This window comes from Manacus vitellinus, unplaced genomic scaffold (assembly GCF_001715985.3).
Source record: "Manacus vitellinus isolate BGI_N305 unplaced genomic scaffold, ASM171598v3 scaffold_24_pilon, whole genome shotgun sequence".
Classification (NCBI taxonomy): Eukaryota; Metazoa; Chordata; class Aves; order Passeriformes; family Pipridae; genus Manacus; species Manacus vitellinus.
The window spans coordinates 4,044,635-4,065,886 of NW_021939798.1; the positions used below are offsets into that span (position 1 = coordinate 4,044,635).

At 43.0% G+C, this 21,252-nt stretch overlaps 1 protein-coding gene and 1 long non-coding RNA gene across 8 annotated transcripts; one reads left to right on the plus strand and one right to left on the minus strand.

Moving 5' to 3' along the window:
- Window positions 1–1,360: 1,360 nt before the first annotated feature.
- LOC108639782 lies at window positions 1,361–5,277 on the minus strand. 4 transcript variants are annotated; one of them, XR_001920724.2, is made up of 5 exons: window positions 5,114–5,277; window positions 4,411–4,535; window positions 3,528–3,646; window positions 2,253–2,580; window positions 1,361–1,542 (listed from the first exon to the last, which is right to left on the minus strand). It is a non-coding gene; the product is annotated as an uncharacterized LOC108639782 (long non-coding RNA). The 4 variants fall into 4 exon arrangements; XR_001920723.2 differs by having other exon boundaries at window positions 1,361–2,580; XR_001920722.2 differs by lacking the exons at window positions 1,361–1,542; window positions 2,253–2,580 and having other exon boundaries at window positions 2,850–3,646.
- A 46-nt stretch (window positions 5,278–5,323) lies between these two features.
- On the plus strand, window positions 5,324–19,453 carry LOC103756117 (cytochrome b-245 chaperone 1). 4 transcript variants are annotated; one of them, XR_003915815.1, is made up of 9 exons: window positions 5,324–5,436; window positions 7,646–7,773; window positions 8,863–8,904; window positions 10,151–10,224; window positions 11,157–11,253; window positions 12,473–12,617; window positions 13,164–13,257; window positions 18,192–18,321; window positions 18,790–19,453. XR_003915815.1 is itself a non-coding variant. In XM_029959982.1 (8 exons), the coding sequence occupies exons 2-8, from the start codon at window positions 7,689–7,691 to the stop codon at window positions 18,246–18,248; spliced, it is 594 nt and encodes a 197-aa protein (XP_029815842.1). In that variant the 5' UTR covers window positions 5,324–5,436; window positions 7,646–7,688; the 3' UTR covers window positions 18,249–18,432. The 4 variants fall into 4 exon arrangements, 3 of the variants coding, with proteins under 3 accessions (XP_029815842.1, XP_008920382.1, XP_017928794.1); XM_029959982.1 differs by lacking the exon at window positions 18,790–19,453 and having other exon boundaries at window positions 18,192–18,432; XM_008922134.2 differs by lacking the exons at window positions 18,192–18,321; window positions 18,790–19,453 and having other exon boundaries at window positions 13,164–17,237.
- The last annotated feature ends 1,799 nt before the right edge of the window (window positions 19,454–21,252 follow it).

A 21,252-nucleotide genomic window follows, 5' to 3' on the forward strand; every position in this document is an offset into this window, starting at 1 on the left:
CGATTTCTGTTTTCTCATTTTAATTCTAAAATGAAACGACACCCTGCGAGTTGCTAAATACGGCCCCATCACCATTTTATTTAACCGGGGTGCTGCGATCTCGCGTTTCCGTAACAAAACACAAGTACCCAGCGATGCTGCACACCCTTATGTCCAGCGTTATTAAACGGGCACATCAGCCTCACACTGCCCCAAGATATTAATTAAGGTGCTTGTGATTTCTTGTCTTTCTAAGCCTCGGGTTGTGGTCCTTTGACAGAAAGGTTCAATCCACATTTTGCTGCTCCTTTAGCCCCCGTGAACGCGCACAGCACACGCCTACAGCTGCGCAGGGAAGTTTGTCTAGTGTAAAATGACATTTTAGAAATCAAACCGCAGAACTTCCAACGAACGTGCAATTTCCTGCCTGAACTGCAACTTTCCTTTACCCAGTGCCCCCGGGAAATCCCCTCCTGGTACAGGGAACTCTAAGGCGTTAATCCACACACAGGTTTTGAGCACAAGGGCTGGAGACAGGCACGGCCACAGAGGTTTGTCACCCAAGGACACAGCTCTAACTACTTCTTTCATTTCATTTCTTTCATTTCAACCTCAGACAAGAATGTAAAAATAATGTGGGCTTTTCTTCTTTAATTTACAGACTACAGGCAAGTTATCATTGAGGTCAAAGAAATCAAGAATTCCTTACCTTTACCATAATGAAAGCAAACAGAAACTTTCTTACTGCCCATTTAAAGGAAAATAAGCTGCTGATTATTTACATATACCCTGGAAAAAAATCACTAAATCCTGGCTTGAGGTAGAAACTGTAATAGCTTTGGTAATAATTTTCTGTGTCTGTCCTCTTCATTGAAAACACTCTCACATTTCACATTAGCATGTTAACCCAAGCTTTCTAAAAGCACCACAACCATTCCAGAGCAATTCCTATTCGACCTAAGAATTTGCATTTCCTTGCAATTTCATGCTGGAATGCAGCATTATTTGACATCTTCTTTCCTGCTCCTTTGAATGAGTATTTTCATACTAAAAAGCTGTGCAAACCTCCCAGCTTATTCCACCTGGACACAACAGCCACAGTTGCATTGACCAATATGGAAATAGCAGAGAAGAAAGTTGGAATGTGTTGCTAAAATCCTTCTGTTTCACATTTTGATGATTATGCTTATATTCATTATCCAAAATTGATACTGTGATTCTCCAAAAGACATGTCAGTTTTGGATGTTTCTGTAACTGTGCAGATCATATTTAAAGTAATTTTTATTTCACAGAATCATGGAATGGTTTGGGTTGGAAGGGACTTTTGAAGGTCATCTTGTTCCACCCCCTGCCATGAGCAGGGACACTTTCCACTAGACCAGGTTACTCCAAGCCCTGTCCAGCCTGGCTTTAGACACTTCCAGGGATGGGGATCTACAATCTCTCTGGGCAACCAACTTACTCATCTGTTACAGGACTGGTTGTGCTTCTGCACATCATCAAAAGGCAGTAGATTAAATTTTCCCCCATATTTCTTCATATTCACAATGAAAACCAGAGAACTGCATGGAAATTGAAACATTTGCAGAAATATTAAAGACATCTTTGGTACAAACTTCAAGTATTCCTATTTCATCTTCTAGCTTAAGAATACCTGGACTGAATTATTTTCAATTTAAGGATTCAAACAAAAAGAGCAAAAACTTATACAAACTGAAGAGTGTGCAAAGAGTCTCTGTTTCAGTGCACAGTATAAGATCATACTTATCTAATTATTATCTATTATCTAATAATTATTATCTAATCATTAGATAATTAGATGTCCCATATATTTTATTGCCAAGAGCACCCTCTGCTTTCCATTAGCTATGGATGCCATTTTCCCACAGGACACCAGATACATGAGCCACCATCACAACAAGCCTGATAACCTCAGACAAGAAAGCACCATCCTGCTTTAAGGTGCCCTGGGGAGGTAACAGTTACCACCTTTGCAAAGCTACTTCCCAAAAACCTCACCACCTAAAAGCTTTCCTATGTCAACAGTAGGGTAGCACTTAAAGGTATTACTTGCTTTTAGGGCCACTCTTGATGTATTTGGCCTCCATCCCTCCATGTAACATTTATCCCTGCACCTGAAACATTTACACTCTGAATAAAATGGAGAAATAAGCATTCTCTGTGAAAACAAATTGTTGCAAGCAACTGAAGAAACTGTTACAGGCTGAACATCAGTTCTGCAAGGCACTGCCAGCTGTAAATGCCTCCTCACCTCAGTGACTGCACAGGCCACCCCACAGCACTCAGAATTGGGCAATAAATCTTGGCTGCAGCTGGTAAACATGTATTCCATGAAATCAGTGCTCTGCAGGCTGCACACACGCTGTTCCCACAGAGGTCAGGGGACACCAGGCAGAGCTCACTCCTTGGGATGAGCTCATTCCTACCAGGACTCGCAGCCAATTCCGTCCAGCCACAAAACAACCCTGGGCTGGGGGTGCTTCCAACCAACTGCTGAGGATCAGGCACTCTGGGAATTTCTCCTGGCATGCTGATGAGATCACATGCTTATTGCACAGCTGAATTTCTAAGTTTAAGACCTTGGAAGAGGAAGAAAAAAAAAAAAAAAGAAGTGTAAGGAGCTAGAAAGGAATATTTAGGAGAATGGTCTGAAATTAGGAAAAAGGACCAGAAATACAGTAATGTCAAACTAATGCAAAATAAAGGCCAGTTCTGTTATATCTGCACATTCTTGGGTTTAGATCAGTGAATTAACAGTTACAAGTGTATTTACTCTACAAATTCCATTTCTATACTTCCAGAGAATCTATTTTTATATTATCGAGCAAGAAGTCTACAAACAGTCAACTACATATTCCTGAATGTTTATTTTGGCAAATAGTTTTTGTTTCTGCAGCAACACGTTTTGGAATTCATGCTATTCTTTAAGTCCAAGATCAGGCTTTTAAAATGTGTTTTGTCTCCCTTTTTTTATTTGGTAGGCACAACACCACTCACCTCCTTCAAAATGCTGGTGTAAAAACCCCCAGATTTTAGAAAAAATGCTGTAAGAATCATTAACAGATAGGAGAAGCTTGCAAGGATCTTTGCCATATTCCAGTTTTGAGTGTGTGTGGCATTTCCCATGGTTGAAATAATTTCTGTCTAACTTCATAATTAAATTAAGTCATATCAGGTTATTTGCCCATGGCCTTTGCAGAACTGGAGAAGTGCAGAACTGCAATATTTTTGCAGCTAGTAACAAGATTAAAACAAAGAGATATGTTGTGTGGTTAATGCTGAGTGCAGGGGACAGATGAATTTCTTACTTATTTCACTTTGCTCTAGAGACAAGAAGTCTTTTGTCTTGTGTCACTCAAAATGGCTTAATATTTGGTTTCCAGAGAAACCAGCTGCTCACAAAAACTGATTGACAACTGATTAGACATAAATTTCTTCCCAGAAGACTCAGTCAGCTGCTTGTTTGGGTTGAGGACACGTGATACTTATTACTTCCTATTTTTCATCCAAATCCAGCAGCTGGCACCTCGTGACTCACAGGGAGGCCAATTCATTCCTGCAGTTCCTCAGTGCCTTTTCCCATTAACAGAATTACACAAAAATTGCAGATCAGTTGCTATCAGATGTCATCCAGGAAGGACATTCCTGTGCAACGTAGAGAGGACCAAATATCATTCATAGGTGAAGTTATACATTGATTTACATGACAGGAATTTAAGAAGTTAAACAAAACTACAGATGTGTGCACTTCACCCCTCCTGCCTGACATGGATTGAACAGGAACAGCTTTTTCCATATGAATGATGTTTAACTGAAACACAAAGGATTTTCCAAATCTAGCCTACTTGTCCTCGACAGGAAAGTCACTCAGTATTTCAAATGAGCCAGAAACTTTCCTCTCCAAACAAGAGATTTTCAAACCCAACATTTAGCTGATACACAATTCACTAAGGTTGAACTGTTGATTATCACTGATATTTCTGCTTTGCAAATCCCCCTGAGTTTTTTAACAATGACATGAATTTTTTGAGGATTCTGTTTACAATTATAAAAGCTATACAAAAACACCTTGCATTCAATTCTTATAACCATCCTAGCTATCAAAGCTGAAAGCTAAGGCTTAAAAATACCAAGTATTACTAAACTTGGAATAAACCAACATATTGGCAACAGATACAATTTACTAGTGGGAAAAAAAAAAAACAACAGCAGGAGCAAAACCCTTCACAAGTATCAAGAGTTACATTTTGAAGACTGGGAAACTTAAAGCAGTCAGTTCAATGGGAATCCAGGTCCCACTGTGGGACTTCTCTGAGGAGACACTGAGACAACTTTGTGACACTGAGAAATCACTACAAACCTCACCCTCCTGCAGCCTCCTGCCCGTACACAGAGATAAGAAGCATTACCAGGTGTAGAAGCAGTACAAGAATGACAAGGAGCTACTGGAAAGGGTCCAGGAGAGGCCACAGAAATGATGAGGGGTCTGGAGCATCTCTCTGAGGAGAAACTGTGGGAGCTGGGCCTGGTAAGTCTGGAGAAGACCAAGAAGGATCTCATTAATGCATATAAATATATCCAAGGGTTGCCAAGAGGATGGTGCCAGACTCTTTTCAGTGGTGTGCAGTTACAGAACAAGGAGCAATGGCCATAAACTAAGACACAAGAAGTTCCACCTCAATAGAAGGACAACATCTTTCCATGGAGGGTGGCAAAGCACTGGAACGGCTGCCCAGGGAGGGCGTGGAGTCTCCCTCTCTGGAGACATTCCAAACCCACCTGGACGTGTTCCTGTGTCACCTGCTCCAGGTGACCCTGCCTGGGCAGGGGTTGGACTGGGGGATCCCCAGGGGTCCCTTCCAACCCTAAATATTCTGTGATTCTGTGATGGCTGCAGCACAGTGCAAGCACTCTGTGACAGTGGTGCCCCAAGTGCTGCCATTGGGAGCCCAGAGGTGCCCCGACCTCCACAGGGACACCCTGAGCAGGAGGACAGCCCACAGGGGCTCCTCGGCCTCCCTGACCGCCTCACGCACGGGGCCGTGTCCACCTCACCCAGCGCGGGTCTATCAAACTGTGCCCAGCAAGGCTCTCCCGCACACCCAGCCTCACCCTACAGCACTGCACTCCTCTCATCCGCCAGCGCACGAGCTTTCCCCTCGTTTTTAGCACCGCTAAGGTAATATAACCACGGAAAAATCGACACTCTTACTTCGGCTGCAACCGCGGGCACAGGCGCCATGTTGAGTACTGGCAGCGCGCCGCCATCTTGGCGCTGCCCTCGCCCTGCCCGGAGGGGCGGTTCGCGTGCCCGTCCTTTGCCCTCACCCAAAATGGCGGCGGGCGCGTCCGGCCCTCCCTGAGGCGGGTTCTGTGCGAGGGCGCGGGAGTCGCGGCGGCTGCGGGTCCTTCGGAGCGCGGCCGGAGCCGGGCAGGTACCGCGGAGTCGGGGGTGAGGGCAGGGGGAACGGGGGCCTCGGTTCGGGGTGCGTGGGGAAATAAAACCCGCGCGTTGGGTGGATTTGGGCAGCGCTGCTCCCTGTGTGGGGAGGGTCCCCTGTGCCTCCCCAACGCTGTGGGTGGGGGGAGCAGGTGCAGGAGTGGGAGGTAAAGAAAAAATACGCTCTGTAAAGAAAATTCGCCTGATGTGTGGCCCTGACCTGATGGATATTGGCGGTGAAGCTTTCAAGGTGCTCCTTTCAATGGCTTTTGCTGGCTCGCCCTCAGCCGAGGGCTTGGAGGAAGCATATGAATGTTTATTTTGGTGCTGGAGATCGGTTTAATGGCAAACCCAACAAATTCAAGCAAAATTGAGGTTTTGAAATTGAATTGAAACAGCAGCCCAAAACCACCTCTTTGTCTGTAATCGTCAAATTTTCCTAGTTAAACTTTTGTATTCGCTTAAAGCCGCGTTTATGATTTATTTATTAAATGTAAATTTAAGAAGCTGCTTTGGTGCTTTTTATCCCGTGAGGCCCCTCTCTTGCAAACAGCAACCTGTGAGAGACAATTCCATTGATGCTGAGCGTCCAACATTAAGCCAAGACTCATTTGCGTGGTTAATGGATGTGATTAATGGTTAATGACTTAGTGAACATGGGGGGAGAGACCAAAGTTTGCATTAACGCATTTAACTCATAGTTGTGTGAATTATAAGTAGGGTGTCATATTTGTGAAATGCACCCAGATTTCTGCAGTGATCTCTGTGCATTTGATAACCTTTAGATATCTTTTAGCTGGCAGGCAGGAGAAGGGGCTGTAAGTGCAGAGGTATTTTCCGGTACGTTGAGAGCAACTCACAGGAGTCATTTGAAAATTAAAATTTAATGCTTGACATCCGGAGGAGATGGAGTGTGTCTCATGCATAAGTGGTTTTGGCTCTTTCGGTTTCAGATGCTCTTAGATGTGTTGCTGAGAGATTAAAATCAAAGTCATAGGTGCTTTTTGTTTAACTGAAAGGACTTGGCTAAATCCGCTCCCCTAGAGCTTTGTATCCAAAGTAGCAGAGAATTGCAGGAGTGTCATGTTGCATCCAAGGACAGCAGGATAACTAAAGGACTGAAAATCACATACTTTTCTTTTGTAAGAACCTGGATGTGCTTGGGCCTGCCTGCTCTCTACATGTTTTTCATGGTTATTCAAAACCTGATGAATGCTGACATTCTTCTGGAAACCTGTTATCATGGGCAGCTAAGGGCAACTCAGTGCCAACCTCTTAGAACTGGTTCTGTGGGACAGGCTGCCCAGGGAAGTGCTGGAGTCACGATCCCTGGTGGGAATGGTGCTTAGGGACATGGTTTGGTGGTGGACTGGGCAGTGCTGGCTTAATGGTTGGTCGTCATGATCTTAGAGGTCTTTTCCAACCTAAATGACTCCCTGATTTTATTCTGTAAAGAGCAAAAACTTACTTGAAAATGCTGCATGGGATTGCCCAGCTCTTGCTGATTTTAATTAGTACCCACCTTTTTAATCTCTACTGTTAGTTTCTGCCTAGGCTGAAGGCATGGTCTTGTTGAGGAAAAAAAAACATACTTGTTGTTGGAAGCTCCTTGTTATATTCTTGAGTTGGTTTAGAAGATGGGAATGCCATCTGTGGCATTATGGGACACTGGCACTGCCTGGCTGTGGCTGTAACCCCTTCCTGGTGTGTCATCAGGGCTGAGAGATGTCAGAGGTGCAGGAGGCTGCAGTGACCTGCCTCAGCTCCCAGACTAGTCCTTCACACAGCCCTTTCAGCTGACAGGAAAAATGCTGTCCAAGAACTTGCCACTGCTCTCGTTTTATTTGTTTGAGGGGCTGCATGAGTTAGAAACAACATTGTTCCTGGTTCTTGTTTTCCACACTTTTCTTCTGGAATCTGGTTGTGATAGAAAGGAAGAGACTCCTCCACTCAAAATGAGAAGTTTCTCCAAGAGTTCAGATTCCTGTTGATGTTATGCAACTCTCCACGTAACAGTTTTTCTTTGTGGTTGTTTTAAGTATGCATGTTGCTCTTCCTGTGCAAAAACACTGTGTTCTTACCCTGGACATTTTATATAATCTAGATTAAGACTTGATAAATCTTGAAAAAGTGCTAGGAGGGGAGAGGAGTGGAGTCTTCAATGATTTAAAGTTCTTGTTTGTTTGTTTGTTTGTTTTGTCCAGTGAGGTTTCATGAGTCACACTGGGCTGTTGGGAGTTTTTGAAGATGTACATGTTGGTTGAAAACCGCACGAGTTCCCTCCTTCATCTGAAGAGGTCACCTGGCATCCGGTCCTGGTCCCTCTGTGTTGGTAAGACCGAGTGTTCCTCTGTTTGTCTCAGAGCTTGCTTTAAGGGAAGAGGGTCATAGAGTAAATTCCTGAAAGAGCCCCTAACAAGAGATGCCTGTCTTCCAGGCATTCTTCTTTCCAGAAGAGGAATGATCATGCTTTGAACTCTTCCTTTAGCACAGCCACTAAACGAGTCTGAGGTCTCCTCCTCAGCGTGGCAGTCTCACTGTGACACTGCTCGTTTTTCAGCCTGTCATCTGCAGAACCTCAGGAGCTCGTGAACAAAATTTCAAGGGAGTCCTGAAACAGCAAGAACAGAAAATCAGATGCCATATAGGCACATAAATGGGAAGCTTCTGAAGGGGCTGCATTCTTAGGTCTCATTTTTCAGAAATGGAAAACTGCAGTGTGGCCGTGCTGGGGTTGGATCTCGTGTGTGGTTGGTGGTGAACTCTTAACGCTGCTGTGTATGAAATGGGAAGTCATACAGGATGTTCTGAAAGGCATCTTTATAAACACTAATATACAGAAAAAATAAACTACTTAGGGCTGTCCTGAGAGAGCTGGTGGGGAAAATGTGACATATCCTGCTTTCCAGCTGAGTGACACCACGAGGTTGTCATTGCTTTCAGTGATGTCGAGCCAAGATCTTTGCAGTTGCAGCCTCTGGGGCACGAGGGACCCTTCAGCTGCTTCCCCCTCCCTGGGAGAAAGGAGCTGGCAGCTTCTGACACAACTTCATTGCAGAAGTTTTCTTTTGGCTCCACGGGGCACTTAAAGGGACAAATAACGGTTGCAGTGTTTGTGTCAGCAGGCTCCAAGTTGTGCTGTGCTGAGAGGAAGTGTGGTGTAATGGTTACACTGAGTCCCTCTGAGGTTCTGTTCCCAGTTGTGTCACAGCATTTTTATGTCTGACCTCGGCCCGTGCACTTTTAGTGCCTTTGCAGAACACAAGATTTTTTATTCTGGGTTTGGAGAAAAAAAAAATAACTGACTTTCATACAGTGATTCATGTTGCAATCACAATTGTCCTTTTTTTGAAAAGTTATGTTTTTCATCAGGGAATTTTAGACTTGTCTGTTGTTCTAATTCTCCCCTCTTTCCTCCTAGGTATAGCCTCCATAGGTTTGGCTGCTGCTTATTACAGTGCAGGTAATGCCCTTTAATTTTTTTTGAGGATTGTTTCTTTCCTGTTGATCTGTTTTTCATGCTGATGACTCCTGTGCAGCTTCTGTCAGGCCTTACACAGGCAGTGGAGGTACCTGTCCCACTTCGTGACATGAATATTAAAACCAATAATAATTGTTGCCTGCATGACTTACTGTGCTTTAATGCTCTATTTCTTACTCAGCCTCCCTTTCCATTTGCAAGAGTATTTTTAATAATGCTATTTAGTACTGTGTGTGATTTGTAAATGTGATTAGCTGGTCCTCACAGCTCTCCTGGGAAGACACACAGCGATTATTTGCCCCCATAATGAAATGATTCCTTTGCCTTTGACTGAAGTGCTCTGTTTCTCTGGAAACTGTCAGATCATCACTGGCAGAGATTACTCAGACACCTTCAGAGATCAGACAGCTCCTGCTGCTTCCCCCCCTGCAGCAGAGCAGACTGCACCAAATGCCAACTCTCCTTCCATCTCTGGGATTTATCCTGGAAGCTGCCCTGTCATTCTCTTGCTGCATCCTGTTAACATCCAATTTTAAAACTTAATGGTGTGTAGGAATATGCTGCCAATGTAATCCATGTATTGTTAATGAAAGAGCAAAATAGAGTGAAAGCTGCTTGAGCCACCAGCTAAACCAGCCTTGTTTATTTTAAGACATTGCAACAAAGTTTTGTGAAACAATCCTGAGCACAGTTCTGCTCTAAAAACCTGAGTAAGCAAATTGCTCAGGCTGCTGTATGTAAACATTTCCAGGACGTAAAATGCAAATGTTTGTTTGTCAGGAGGGCCAACTGCTTCCTTTTATGCAGAAACATGTTTGCTTCAGTGAATTTTCATTGTCCCTTACCCTTGTCCTCTGCAGCCCAAATACTTGGTGGTTGACAGCGGGTTGGCAGTTTTGTGAATGTCTTTTAAGATGCCTTTGCTTTTAGAGAAGAGAAAGATGCAATGTTACAACCTTGTCAATAATAACATATGCTTATAATTCTATGTGGTTTGAAGCCCAGTGTGAATGAAGTCTCTGAAAAAAATGTGAAGAATTTCTCTATTTTCATCCTGAGAGCTGTAAAATAGCTTGTAGTACAACTAAAGGCAAAAAAATGTTCCATCTGAGAAACCTTTTTTTCCTTTTATTGCCTTTAAAGGGAGCATGCTGCTTTTAGAACTGTCTGAATAACAAAGAAGAAGGGGAAAAAAAAGCTAAATTTGTGTATTTTTTGCATTGTTCAGACAGCTTGGCATGGAAGCTCTTCTATATGGCTGGGTGTTTCTTTGTGGCAGCACAGAACCTGGAGCAGTGGGAGGTAAGATGCTGAACTCAGGAAATGAGGTGGTGTGAGTAAGAAGCAGTTGGCAGATGCTGGTTCCAGCAGCCCCACACACTTGCTCAGTCCAAACAGACCAATTATGCCTTTGGTTTTGGGGAAACCCTCTGGGGTTGCTATACTGGGACTAGAATTAGGGCAATAATTCTTTGACTATTTAAGCATGAAAACATGAAGCTAAACATGGGTATTTTTAAGGGGAGACTTGCCCCAAAATGTTTTGTGGCCTTATATAAAAGAGGGTGAATGACCAGCACGTTCAGCTGCCACAACATGATTTTGTACTTGCCCTTCCAGCTGTAGACAGAACATTAAATAGGGGAGCTCTGACCTTCCAGGATGCTCAGCTGTTTTCCTCTGGGACAAGAATGGTATAAGCTGGTTTATAATCCTGTGGCTGTTGATTTGTTGGGAACTGAGAGCAATAAGCCATAATATAGGATTGTCACCTTGCTGAGCTGAGTTGTGTTAGAATGTGCAACTCACACACGAGACATCCTCTTTTCATGGACTGTCAGGGATATTTGGGATCTGGTGTAAGCCTGGCCCAGAGAGCACAGCACTGGAATGCCAAGTGCAGACACCAGAAGTGAAAATTACAGGAGTTACAAGTTAGTGTTCACATTTGATTCTGGGCAAAGTTTTTATGACACAAGGAATGTGGCAAGAGGGGCAAAGAACCCAGTTTGAACTCCCTCCTAGAAGTAACAGGAGATATGGTAAAGTCTGTTAAAACCAAGAGCAAGATTGTGATTTTCACAGTCTAATGATAGAGGAATGTCTCTAAACTAGCAATGTATTTTTCTGTGTTACCAAGTTATTTTCCCACAGAACTATTTTTATTTTACTTTGAAGCATAGCTACTGATGGTGTGTTTAAGAAAATCTTGATTTTCTTTTTCAATTTTACAGGAAGCTGTATTTGATAAGAACAAGGGAACAGTCTGCCTAAAAACATTCAATCTGTACAAAAAAATACTGACCTTGTCCAAAGGAGGCCATGAACAAGGTGAGAAAGCAGCATCTGGTAGAAGATGTGAGCAGCAGAAGAAATGGATATGTGCCCATTTAATGGGTTCTCAGGAGTTCTATACTCAAATTAAGTTGCATCTGTTGCCAGATCTGCTTTGTTCCCAAGCAGCAGATGTAACAATCTGCCTCTCAGGGCCCAAATGCCTTTTGCATGTGCTGAATGCATCTTGTTAATTATTTAATCCAAGGTAGCTGGGCTTGCACATTGTTTTCCAGAGCAATCTTAGCCATTCCTTTGGGATGCTAATGTGCAGGTTGACCTTTCCCTTGGCTCCCCTGCTTGGCAGGTGGGACTGGTGGAAAAACTGAAATTTTGCATCCAGAACTTGAGATTCTGTAATTTAATCTGCTTTTGGTAGCAGGCAAACATTTAGATCTTTGCAAGCAGAAATGTTGCATCCTGCAGGTGTATAATGTGCAATTAAAGCAGCGTATTCAGTGGGCTCAGTTTAATGTGGTACCTGATGTCTTTTGGGCTTCCTGTTGGATTAACAGAACCTGCAGTGTAGTCAGGAGTTCTGTTGCAAACTAAAGTAGGATCCTCTTCCCTGTCAGAGCTTTTATTCAAAGCAACTCTCAATGTGCTTAGAAAACTGGCAACATTTGGAATGTCCTTAGGCTGAAGTGGGTTTTAAGTCGTTCATTTTGGAGGTGGAAGATAAGAGATGTGGAGAGAAGGATGTTTAATGTTTCTGAACTTCTCTTTAGGGTGTGTGTATACACTGGGGAGCTGAGCACATCTCTTCCTGAGAGGTTATTTTGTAATATTTGGTAACATAAATATTTCTCTTGGGTACCATGAACGTGGGGATGCAGGTGCTCTGAGCAGTTAAATATTTCAGTATTTGTCCAGTCTCAGTACACTCCATACCTGTTTACCTGCTCTGTACAGAAAAATAGTTACAACTGTCATTAAAGTGGGAAACACAGCTAACAAATGCCTGGTCCCCAGTCCCTGGCAGGCTGTAGATCTTGTTCCTCAGGCCTGTACCAGCTGAGATGTGCTGCACTCACACCCTGTACGTGTTTATGGTGCCTGAACGGCTCAGCAGCGGTTTGCTGATGCAGGACTGCCCCGGTTGGGTGGGGTCACAGCAGTGGTGCCCGGGAGCAGAGCCCCTGTCCCCCAGGTCACTCAGTGCTCAGGGTTTCCATCAGTGCTGACAGACTGCCCTGTTCTCCACGTGTGTTTGCAGTGGTGGCTCTGCTGAGCGAGATCCGGGACGTGAACGTGGAGGAGGAGCCGGTGCGGTACTTTGGGAAGGGTTACCTGGTGGTGCTGCGCTTTGTCACTGGATTCTCACACCCCCTGACCCAGAGTGCAGTGCTGGGCTGCAGAAGGTGCAGTGGGGACTTGTTAAATTAGAATGAGTAAGGTGGGAAATACCAATCACATGGGTCAATAAGTGCTGATTATTGAGACTAAGCTCAGTTTTCAGACTTGCTGGTATGACCTCATGTTACTCAGTTTGGAAACCTTTTAAACCTTAAAGGTTTTCAGTTGTAGATGTTTGGGTAACACCATCTATCAGGATCATATTTAGATATCTAAGATCCCTTTAGTGCTGCATGTCTGCTGGAGTTACCTTCCTCAGCTGTGCAATGGCAGAGGGCATTAATTCTGTTTTGCAAACATTCAGCGTATTAGTTAACGGGGGATTTGTTTTAAGCATTGATAATAAGGACCCTTGCAGCAGGAACTGGGGAAGGGATTGATTTGTTCTGATGTGGAGCTAATGGCTTGGTGTGGGATGCTGTCAGTCCTGATCTATAATGTCATATAGAGTAGTCCCTCCAAGCAGTTATTCCCAAGATTTAATGTGCTTGTTCTTGTCTTGTCAGCACCACAGTTCCACTAACTCTTCCATTGTTTCTTCTTTTCCACAGTGATGTGGAAGCAGTTGCCAAACTCATTACTAGTTTTCTGGAGCTGCACAGAGTAGAAAGCCCCCAAGATTTCTCTCAGAGCAGCGAGACAGAGGCAAGTGATGCAGATGAACCACAGGATAAATACTAACAGTCAGCATGAGCTGAAGCAAGCAGAGGCTCTCACACATTTGGAAAACACTCCGATTGTTCTTCAGAAAAAGAAATCCCTCACAACCTTGGCCTGGGCATTTCTCTACAATTTGCAATGAGAGGAATCTGTCTTAATGCACCTCCTTCAGTGCTAAACTGCTTCAAGACCCACGTTCCAAGAATTGCTGTTGTAGAGTCCAAAGCAAATTCTGTTTCATTTGCTCTTCTGCCTTAATTCCTGCATGTGGACACTGCTGGCTTTTGAACTTTGTCAGCTCACCAAACTTGTCTAGGAATAATTATTTATTGATGGATTGGTATGAAATAATTGCTTTCCCATTAGTGAAGTGGAGGTGCAGATGTAAAGAGCCTCTTACTGCAAACATCTGCTGCAGGTACAGTATATGAGGTGTAGAAGAGTTGAATTTGTAACTCCTGACTCAACGTTTTGAGGTTTGTCTTGAAATGTTATGACTGAATATATTGCTAAATCCGTTTTAAGCAGCTTAATATATGCAATTAGGTGATGCAGAGTAGTGGCACTTTTATATTCTCTACTACTGACTTGCCATTGGATACCCATGGAAATTTAAGTCTGAGTACCTGTCTTGGAATTTGGAACACCAGGTTGTTTAACCTGTAACGTGGTTTTAACTTCCCTTGGGCTGGCTGAGGAGCCATGAATAGCAAAGGGAAGAATGATCATGCTGATGATTCAGTGTCTTTGGGATGTTCTAGATTAACCCTGTTCTGCTTCACTTCTGGGCACAGACTGCCCCAGGGCAGAATAACTTTTTCCTAGACCTCAATGTTTACTATTTTAACTGTGTGTTTAGAAAGGAAGCAAGGACATCTGTTACTTTAGGCAGGGAAAAGTCTGATGTCAAACAACATGGTAGCCTAGAGTTGTTCAGTATTTCCTCACTTGAAATACCCAAGTGCTAAATAATAATTTTTTTTAAGATAGCTGGGGTAGATTCCATGTTTGACTTGTACCATGTTTTACTCCAGGTGTGTGGTGTCCTCTGTTCTGACCAATGATTTCACAAATAGTTAAAATATTAACTTTTCAAGGTATTTTTTGAAGTAAAAGCTACCTCTCTAAGTCAACATATTCTGTCTAGAAGTAAAACTCCATCGTGTCTACATCAATACATCAGTACAAGAACAAAATTGTAAAGAACTGAAAGCTCCTTCAAATATGCTTGTACTGAAGTTCCCTAGGTTTTATTTAGGAATCTTATGGTCTTAAGACCTGAATTAGAAAATACTTACACAGTAACTTCTAGGAAATGTGAACAGGGTACAAGGTAACTGTTGTCTGCTTTTGGTTGGCCAGCAGCAAATGTCTTCTGGCAGCAGTTCCTTTAGGACTTCAGAGCCTGTGTTTGTGTTTCAAGTTGCTCTACCTCTGCAGAGACAAGGCTCTGAAAAGCTTTCAGCAGAAGCCCTGTCCTGTTGTGTGTTCCACAGACCTGGAGCTGAGCACCTGCTGCTCTGACCACACCCAGGTTGTACCAGGATTTGCCTTCCAGCTGCTCAGCCCTGGGATGTGGCTGGGAGGCAAAGGCTCAGTGCTGGCAGTGTGAAGGTAATCTCCCTGCAACAGGGAGATGTTTCCTTTAAATAGGAAAAGACCCTTGTAGTCACATCAGGTACCAAGGCAGACCTCTGCCAGTACATGTTTGTAAAGTCCTCTGAGTCGGTGGCATAATCATGTGGTTTTCAGTCCCTACCCCACATCACTGCAGCTGGGAAGGTGCTGTGTATGAATGTGGGGAAAATCAGGCAATTAGCTGAATTTGGCCTTTATTCTGAAGCACAGCTGTAGGCTGAGCATAGTTATCAAACCTGTTTAAGTGTTGCAGGGTGTAACACCTTGGAGAGTTCCTCATTTAAATCCATTGTGGTCTATACCCCAAGTGGTGCTGGTTTTAGAGAGAGGAGAATGACATCGGGGATTTGGAGAACTCTTTTTTTCCCCACACTGTAAAGTGAGAATGATGAGTGTTCTCAGGACTTCCAGTAAGAAATACTGAAAAACCCTAGAGTATTTAATGGTACAATGTAGGCACAGCCTGTGGTAACTGCTGCTCTGTGTCAAGGACATGCAGAGGCCATTTGTGGTGTGCACTGCACTTACATTCTGAGCCCATGGAGTGGACCATGGATAAAACAGGAAAAACTACCTGCATTCAGTCATAGCTATACTGGGTTTCTTTTGTATTCCCATGAGAGCTGACATTCCAGGGAAGATGTAAACCATGCTGTAGTTTTCCAGTTAAAAATCAGCTTTTGAAAGGTACGTCTGCTGGTGTGACCCTGCCCTGCATCCTGTGTCCTGCTTCTGCTGAGCTCTTGTGCATCCAGCTTGCTGTGCATTCCTGGTGTCAGTCATGGATGTCCTTATGGACTATGCAATGTCTCACACAAACACTGAAACAATGTAAGGAAAATTGAGAATCCTCAGAAAGGGGAATGACCTATAATAAGGGACAACATGGCTTAAAGTACATCCTGTGGAGTAAGTTGCCTTTTGGGTTGATGTCCAGTGATCACCTCTTTGAAGGTGCTGTGTGGTGTCCCCCTCAGCCCTCAGTGTCCTGCAGTGGTGGCAGGAGAGGGATGGAGCTGCCATGCACTGTGTGTCTGAGAGGAGTGTTTTGACTCCTCAGCCTCTCAGAGCAGCTGAGCCATTCCCTCTAGTGCCATTTCCATTTGGCATTGGGCAACTGCCACTGTACAAACAAGTACAGCTCCAATGGGAACCTGAATTCCATAGTCTGAGCTAAAGGGAAGCACTGAGGGAATTGTCTCTTACTGTGGGTTCTGCCTGGTGTATTTGGGCACTGCTGTCTGATACACTTGGGAGCTTCTTGTTTCTCTTGGTCCACGTTTGCTTCCTGTCCTCAAAAACTTTCTCTTTTGTAGCTGGAAGACATCACCATGTTATCATGTTTTGCAGTAACTGTGTGTGTGTAAATTTAACTTGCAAATGGCCTTAAACATGGGTTTGGTTCTGCAGTGTCTGTGCATCCTCAGTGATGTGGTGCAGCTTGGACTGTTGAGGACAGCAGGTGCTAACTCAGGACAGGTGCTGTTCTTCCCTCTTTGGACTAGTCCTCTTCATCCTCCTCTTTGGCACTTCTTACCGTTTTGCCAGAGGCTTTTTTGGATGGTTTTCCTCACTCCTCCTGGGCCCAGCAGTTTGAAAGGCCCAGTAAATGTAGCCTTAGGTGGGCCTGGTGTGAAGTGGCTTGGACTCAAAGAATGATGTGAAAGACTAGTTTTGTTAGGAGATTAGGTACTCCTGGGACAGTATTACAGGAGATGTAGTTGTCATTTTTGCATATCAGGCCATCTACTGACTTGTGCCTGGACAGCTGTACTTTATAAGACTTAGAAATTATTTAAAACCAGAGCTTAGGTTAGACCTAACACCCTGCCCCATAAACCCAACCCTTTCTGTCATGTCCTTTACCACAACTGTGCTGTAGTGACAAAAGCCAGAGTGCATGGAGTGGAAGCTGTACAGAGGAGAACACTGCTTTAGGTAAGGTATAATCCAATACTGGGATATTTCACAGTGAAGTAGCGTCAATTGTGCAAGAAAATCAAAGTATTTAAACTGTCTAGTTGATATCTGACTCTTGGGCTGTATTTATGAAGTTACAGATACCAAAAACTCAGCTGGCTTAATAGTAAATAAAGAGTGCTAGTCCTGACACTGTCATAGATTGCTGAGAGGCAAAAATCCTTCTTGAAACTGTTTAGAAATTGCCTTTTTTTTTACTGTAAAATTGCGAGTAGAATTGCAGCAAGGCCTTGTTATACTGTCTTTTTTTTTAAAAAAAAGTCCATTGATAAAATCAACTTTGATAACTTGTTTTGCATCACTGTAGTATTTTGTATTGTTTTTAATTAAAATTACTAAAATATTAATGGCTGTCTAAATTACTACTTGACACGGACCTGCTGGAGGAGTTAATGGGGATCCAACTCTCCCCTGGTGAATATATTTCCATCTTCCCTCCTTTAAACCAAACCAACATGCCACACACACAAAAAAGAAGCACATTTCCACAGACATTTTGAGTATCAAAGGATTTATTCAAGGAAAATAAGTTAAGATCTTGTTTAGTTCAAGGCATGTAACTTTTGTAATTAAGGTCTGCATAGCAATTGCTTGTTTTTAGAATAAAATCTGCACGTGGACCTAATCACTGAGGCTCTCATTGAGAAAGTTAAAGTTTGTCTTATGCTGTACTTGTACTTTCTGAATCTAGAGATTGTTCCAAGAAAATTTCAATACCTGTGCTTCTAAAAAAAAAATTAAAGGAATAAGTGAAGCACAAGTAAATATTTTGAATATTCATGGTGATGTATTTAACTACCAGACTTGTGAATTATTTCCACTGTGGTGTTTATGTTATTGCTCCAGTTACATCCACAAAATATATTGCCACACAATATGAAAAGTTTGATATTAAAGCAGAATAAACCAGCATTTTCCCCTCATATTTACTAACTTCAAGTCATGCCTCAAACTGGGACAAACCTGCAGTTTCAGGTTTTACAGAGCTCAACAGGTGCCTTAGAGAGTGGGATGGTGCTTTTCTGTGGGAATGAGACTGAGCTGAGGTTAACTGATGCTTTGGCAGCCAGTGAAGCAGCCCAGTGTTTGTTTGGCAGTTTTCCCTCCAAGTCCAAGGGTCACTGTTCCTGGAGCTCCCTCTGGCTCTGGCCTGGGATGGCACCTGTCCCCTCTGCCTCTGCTGTGACCTGTCAGCACCTGACAGGGCCTTGCTCAGACCTCTGCAAAAGGCTGGATGTTAATCCCTGACCTCAGGCTAATCAAAGCAGGATTTAAGCCCCATGCTTTTATGTCTTTCAAAGACTGAAAAAATCCAACCCCAAATCTGGAACTGCTCCCTGCTGTGGAAGGACTGGTGATGGAATGGCAGGACACAGCACAGCTGACACGTGGAGGAGTGGCAGGACAGAACAAAGGGACCTAAAGCATGGTGTAAGTATCCTAAATATTTCTTTTTATAAAAATTGCAAAGGGTGGACATGTTGGGCACTGACTGGAGTAGAACTTGTAGAACTTTTCCAGGTATTGTTAAGTAAGAAACTATTGCTACAAATACTGAATGTGGAAGGAACTGGGTTTTTCTCCAGAGTTGTGACTCCTGCATTCTGTTATGCAAGGGCAGCAAACCTGACTTACAGGACAGGTGAATTAAGGCTCAGTGTGTGTTAAGACAGGAAGATTAAAATAGACTTGAAGTCTATTACACCAGTAAATTCCTTCTTGCCCTCAGGTCACTGTTGTTTAATCACAGTTCAGCTCTCCAGATGACAAACTCCAGCTCAATGACTAGTGGCTGATTTCCACTAGCCATGTTTTCCCATGGAATGAGACAGACTAATTGAAGTGCCCCTAATTTTGTGCTTTTATTGCTTCATCTAAATCATCCACCACTTGCTGCAGCTTCTGTAGGCTGGGGTGGACGTTCTCCTCCATCCACTCCTCAATAGCACACTGGTGGAAAACTTGCTCCATGGCTGCTTGGAGGTCTTGCACCACAGCATTCCACTTGGAGAGGAGACTGAGCAGAAAGGAGAAGGGAGGAACAATGACATTTGCAGGTGAGCTCTGCCTCAGGGGAGGGCTGGCTTACTGGCCTTAGGAAGGGAGTGCTGTCCTTAAAATGACTTAACAGGAAAAGAAGCATCTATTACAAGAGCCCAAAGGACTTGATTTTGTTCAGATGGCAAAAGGTTGATGCTGTTTCTGTTTAAGTACCAATAATCCTGGCACTTTTCTCATGCAATGACTTTTAAAGTACTGAGATGTGAGCTCAGAAAACCACTATACACATTTTAAGTGTAACTGAAACCTGCTGTGAGACTTGTTGGGAATTTAATTCTGGGTTTTATCAGAAAGAGTAGATGCAGTTGGATATTCACCTTATCACAGCAAAAAAAAAAAATCAGCATGAACTGGCAAAATGTGTAGGACAAGTTCTGAACAGCACATGGTGACAGGGAGCTGGGAAATGGGTCTGGATTTATTCCAATCCCTGTCTGGAAGCTGGTCCATGGTGAAATCCTACACCAAGGCCAATAAGTGCAGTGAGGTGCACAGGAGTAGACAAGGGAGAGGTTTTTGGAGACTAGTTTTGTACTTGTATTCAAAGAACTTATTCAACAGAAGGCAGGCAAACATAAAACTAGAATCATAGAATGGTTTGAGTTGGAAGGGAACTTTGATCATCTAAATCCAACCCCAGCATTTTCTGTTTAAAACCATATTATGAATACTTGATATTGTTTGATTCCCACTGATGCTTCTGACATAATTACAGAAAGAGGCAAGGATTCAAAACTTGTAATTGAGTGCCCAAAATATGACAGACTATTTCCCATGTGATGCAAAACAAGAGGTGTTACCTGACTGCATCTGGCTGGAAGAGGTGCATTATTATAGGATGAATAATCTTCCTTTTCCTGTGGTAGGGGCTGAACCAGCCTGTGACATACCTGAAAATGGATGTTAATAGGAGCAGAGTTTGAAAGAGCAGTGACATCTGTGTTTGTAGGATGACAGGGAGGTAATAAGACTTTAGACTTTAGCAGAGATAATGCTTAAGGAGTAAGTTTATTTAAGTCTGTATATCTTTGGAACTAGCTTGTAAAAGACTGTTCTTGGCAGATGATAAAAACTGATCATCTGCTGCAGTTTAAGTTTCATTTCGAGCTCCTTTTTTTGTAACTCCACCATTCAAAAATTTCATTTTAACTTTAAATAGCAGTAAAATATAACTCAGGAAAGAACCAGATGCTTGAAATAAGGCAGCACATAGTATTTAGGAATTCTGCTGAAATATTTTAAATTTTCAGCTAAATATTATGTTCTGCTGAGGTGCCAATGATGCCTGAAATGCAGAGCTGGATGTTTAAATCACTTTGCTGGAATTGTGCCCCACTTGGAGGTGATGCAGCTCCAACACTGAGGCAGCCAGCAGGGAATCAACATAAACCTCATTACCTGTTCCTTTCCAGAAGTTCATTCACTGATGACTTGAGGTAGAAGCTCACTTGTGTCACAAGGGTGAGGATGTTGCTCCCAGGAAAGGTGCCCAGACTTGTGCTGGACAAAGAGGATCCATTAGTTTCTGAACTTACCACGCAACGAGAAGCACCCGAATTCTCCAGCTGGGATTTTACCTCATGTAAGTATCAATCTCCAGGTTAGGCATTCCCAGGAGCTTTTCCACATTTTCTTTAACCTTTTCAGAGTAGCCACCTGGCAGAAGACAGTGGCAATAAGCAAAAGGAGCCTAAGGAACCAGAATGGTCGTACAAGAGGGTTTTTCTGGAGTACTCTGCACTGGCTCAGCAGTTCTTCCTGGATGGAGATTTTGTAAAAGGTAAAATGAGAATAGAAGAAGGAAAAAACACTTGTGGGTGGGAAGTGGAGCACATGGTCTTTCACAGAGTTTTCTGGTAAAGCACTTCCCAGCTCTGAGCCTCCCATTCAGGATGCTGAATATTTGTAGTGCCTGAGTTAAAAATCAGTAACCTGTGGGGCTTTATTTTGAAAATAAGAAATGCAGCAAGACAAAAAAAAAACCCCTTTCTGTTGACAACTGCCTGTAAAGAAACCAGAACTACAGGAAGTATTTTACCAGGCAGTGTCCTTCCTACATCCATTTTAAGAAAATTGATTAGTCAATGCAACTTTTATACTTAAGTAAGATCTAAATCTAAACTAAATGAATCTAATTTATATGTCAGTATTGTTTCAAATCAGTTTAAAAAGCAATTCAGCTTCTTCAATTTATTTTTTAGTATAAACATGAAGTTTTTCATCATTTGTGGGTTAGAACATAATAAATGATGAGTATCCAATGGCTATTTTTAAATACTTAGGCCAAGAGGCTTCTCTCCT

What these genes read in the sequence shown, in the direction of transcription:
- LOC103756117 (XM_029959982.1), top strand. Translation starts at nt 7,689, where the DNA reads ATGTACATGTTGGTTGAAAACCGCACGAGTTCCCTCCTTCATCTGAAG. An exon ending in TGCTGCTTATTACAGTGCAG is followed by an intron (nt 8,905 to 10,150) that starts GTAATGCCCTTT and finishes TGCATTGTTCAG; the next exon opens with ACAGCTTGGCATGGAAGCTC. An exon ending in CAAAGGAGGCCATGAACAAG is followed by an intron (nt 11,254 to 12,472) that starts GTGAGAAAGCAG and finishes GTGTGTTTGCAG; the next exon opens with TGGTGGCTCTGCTGAGCGAG.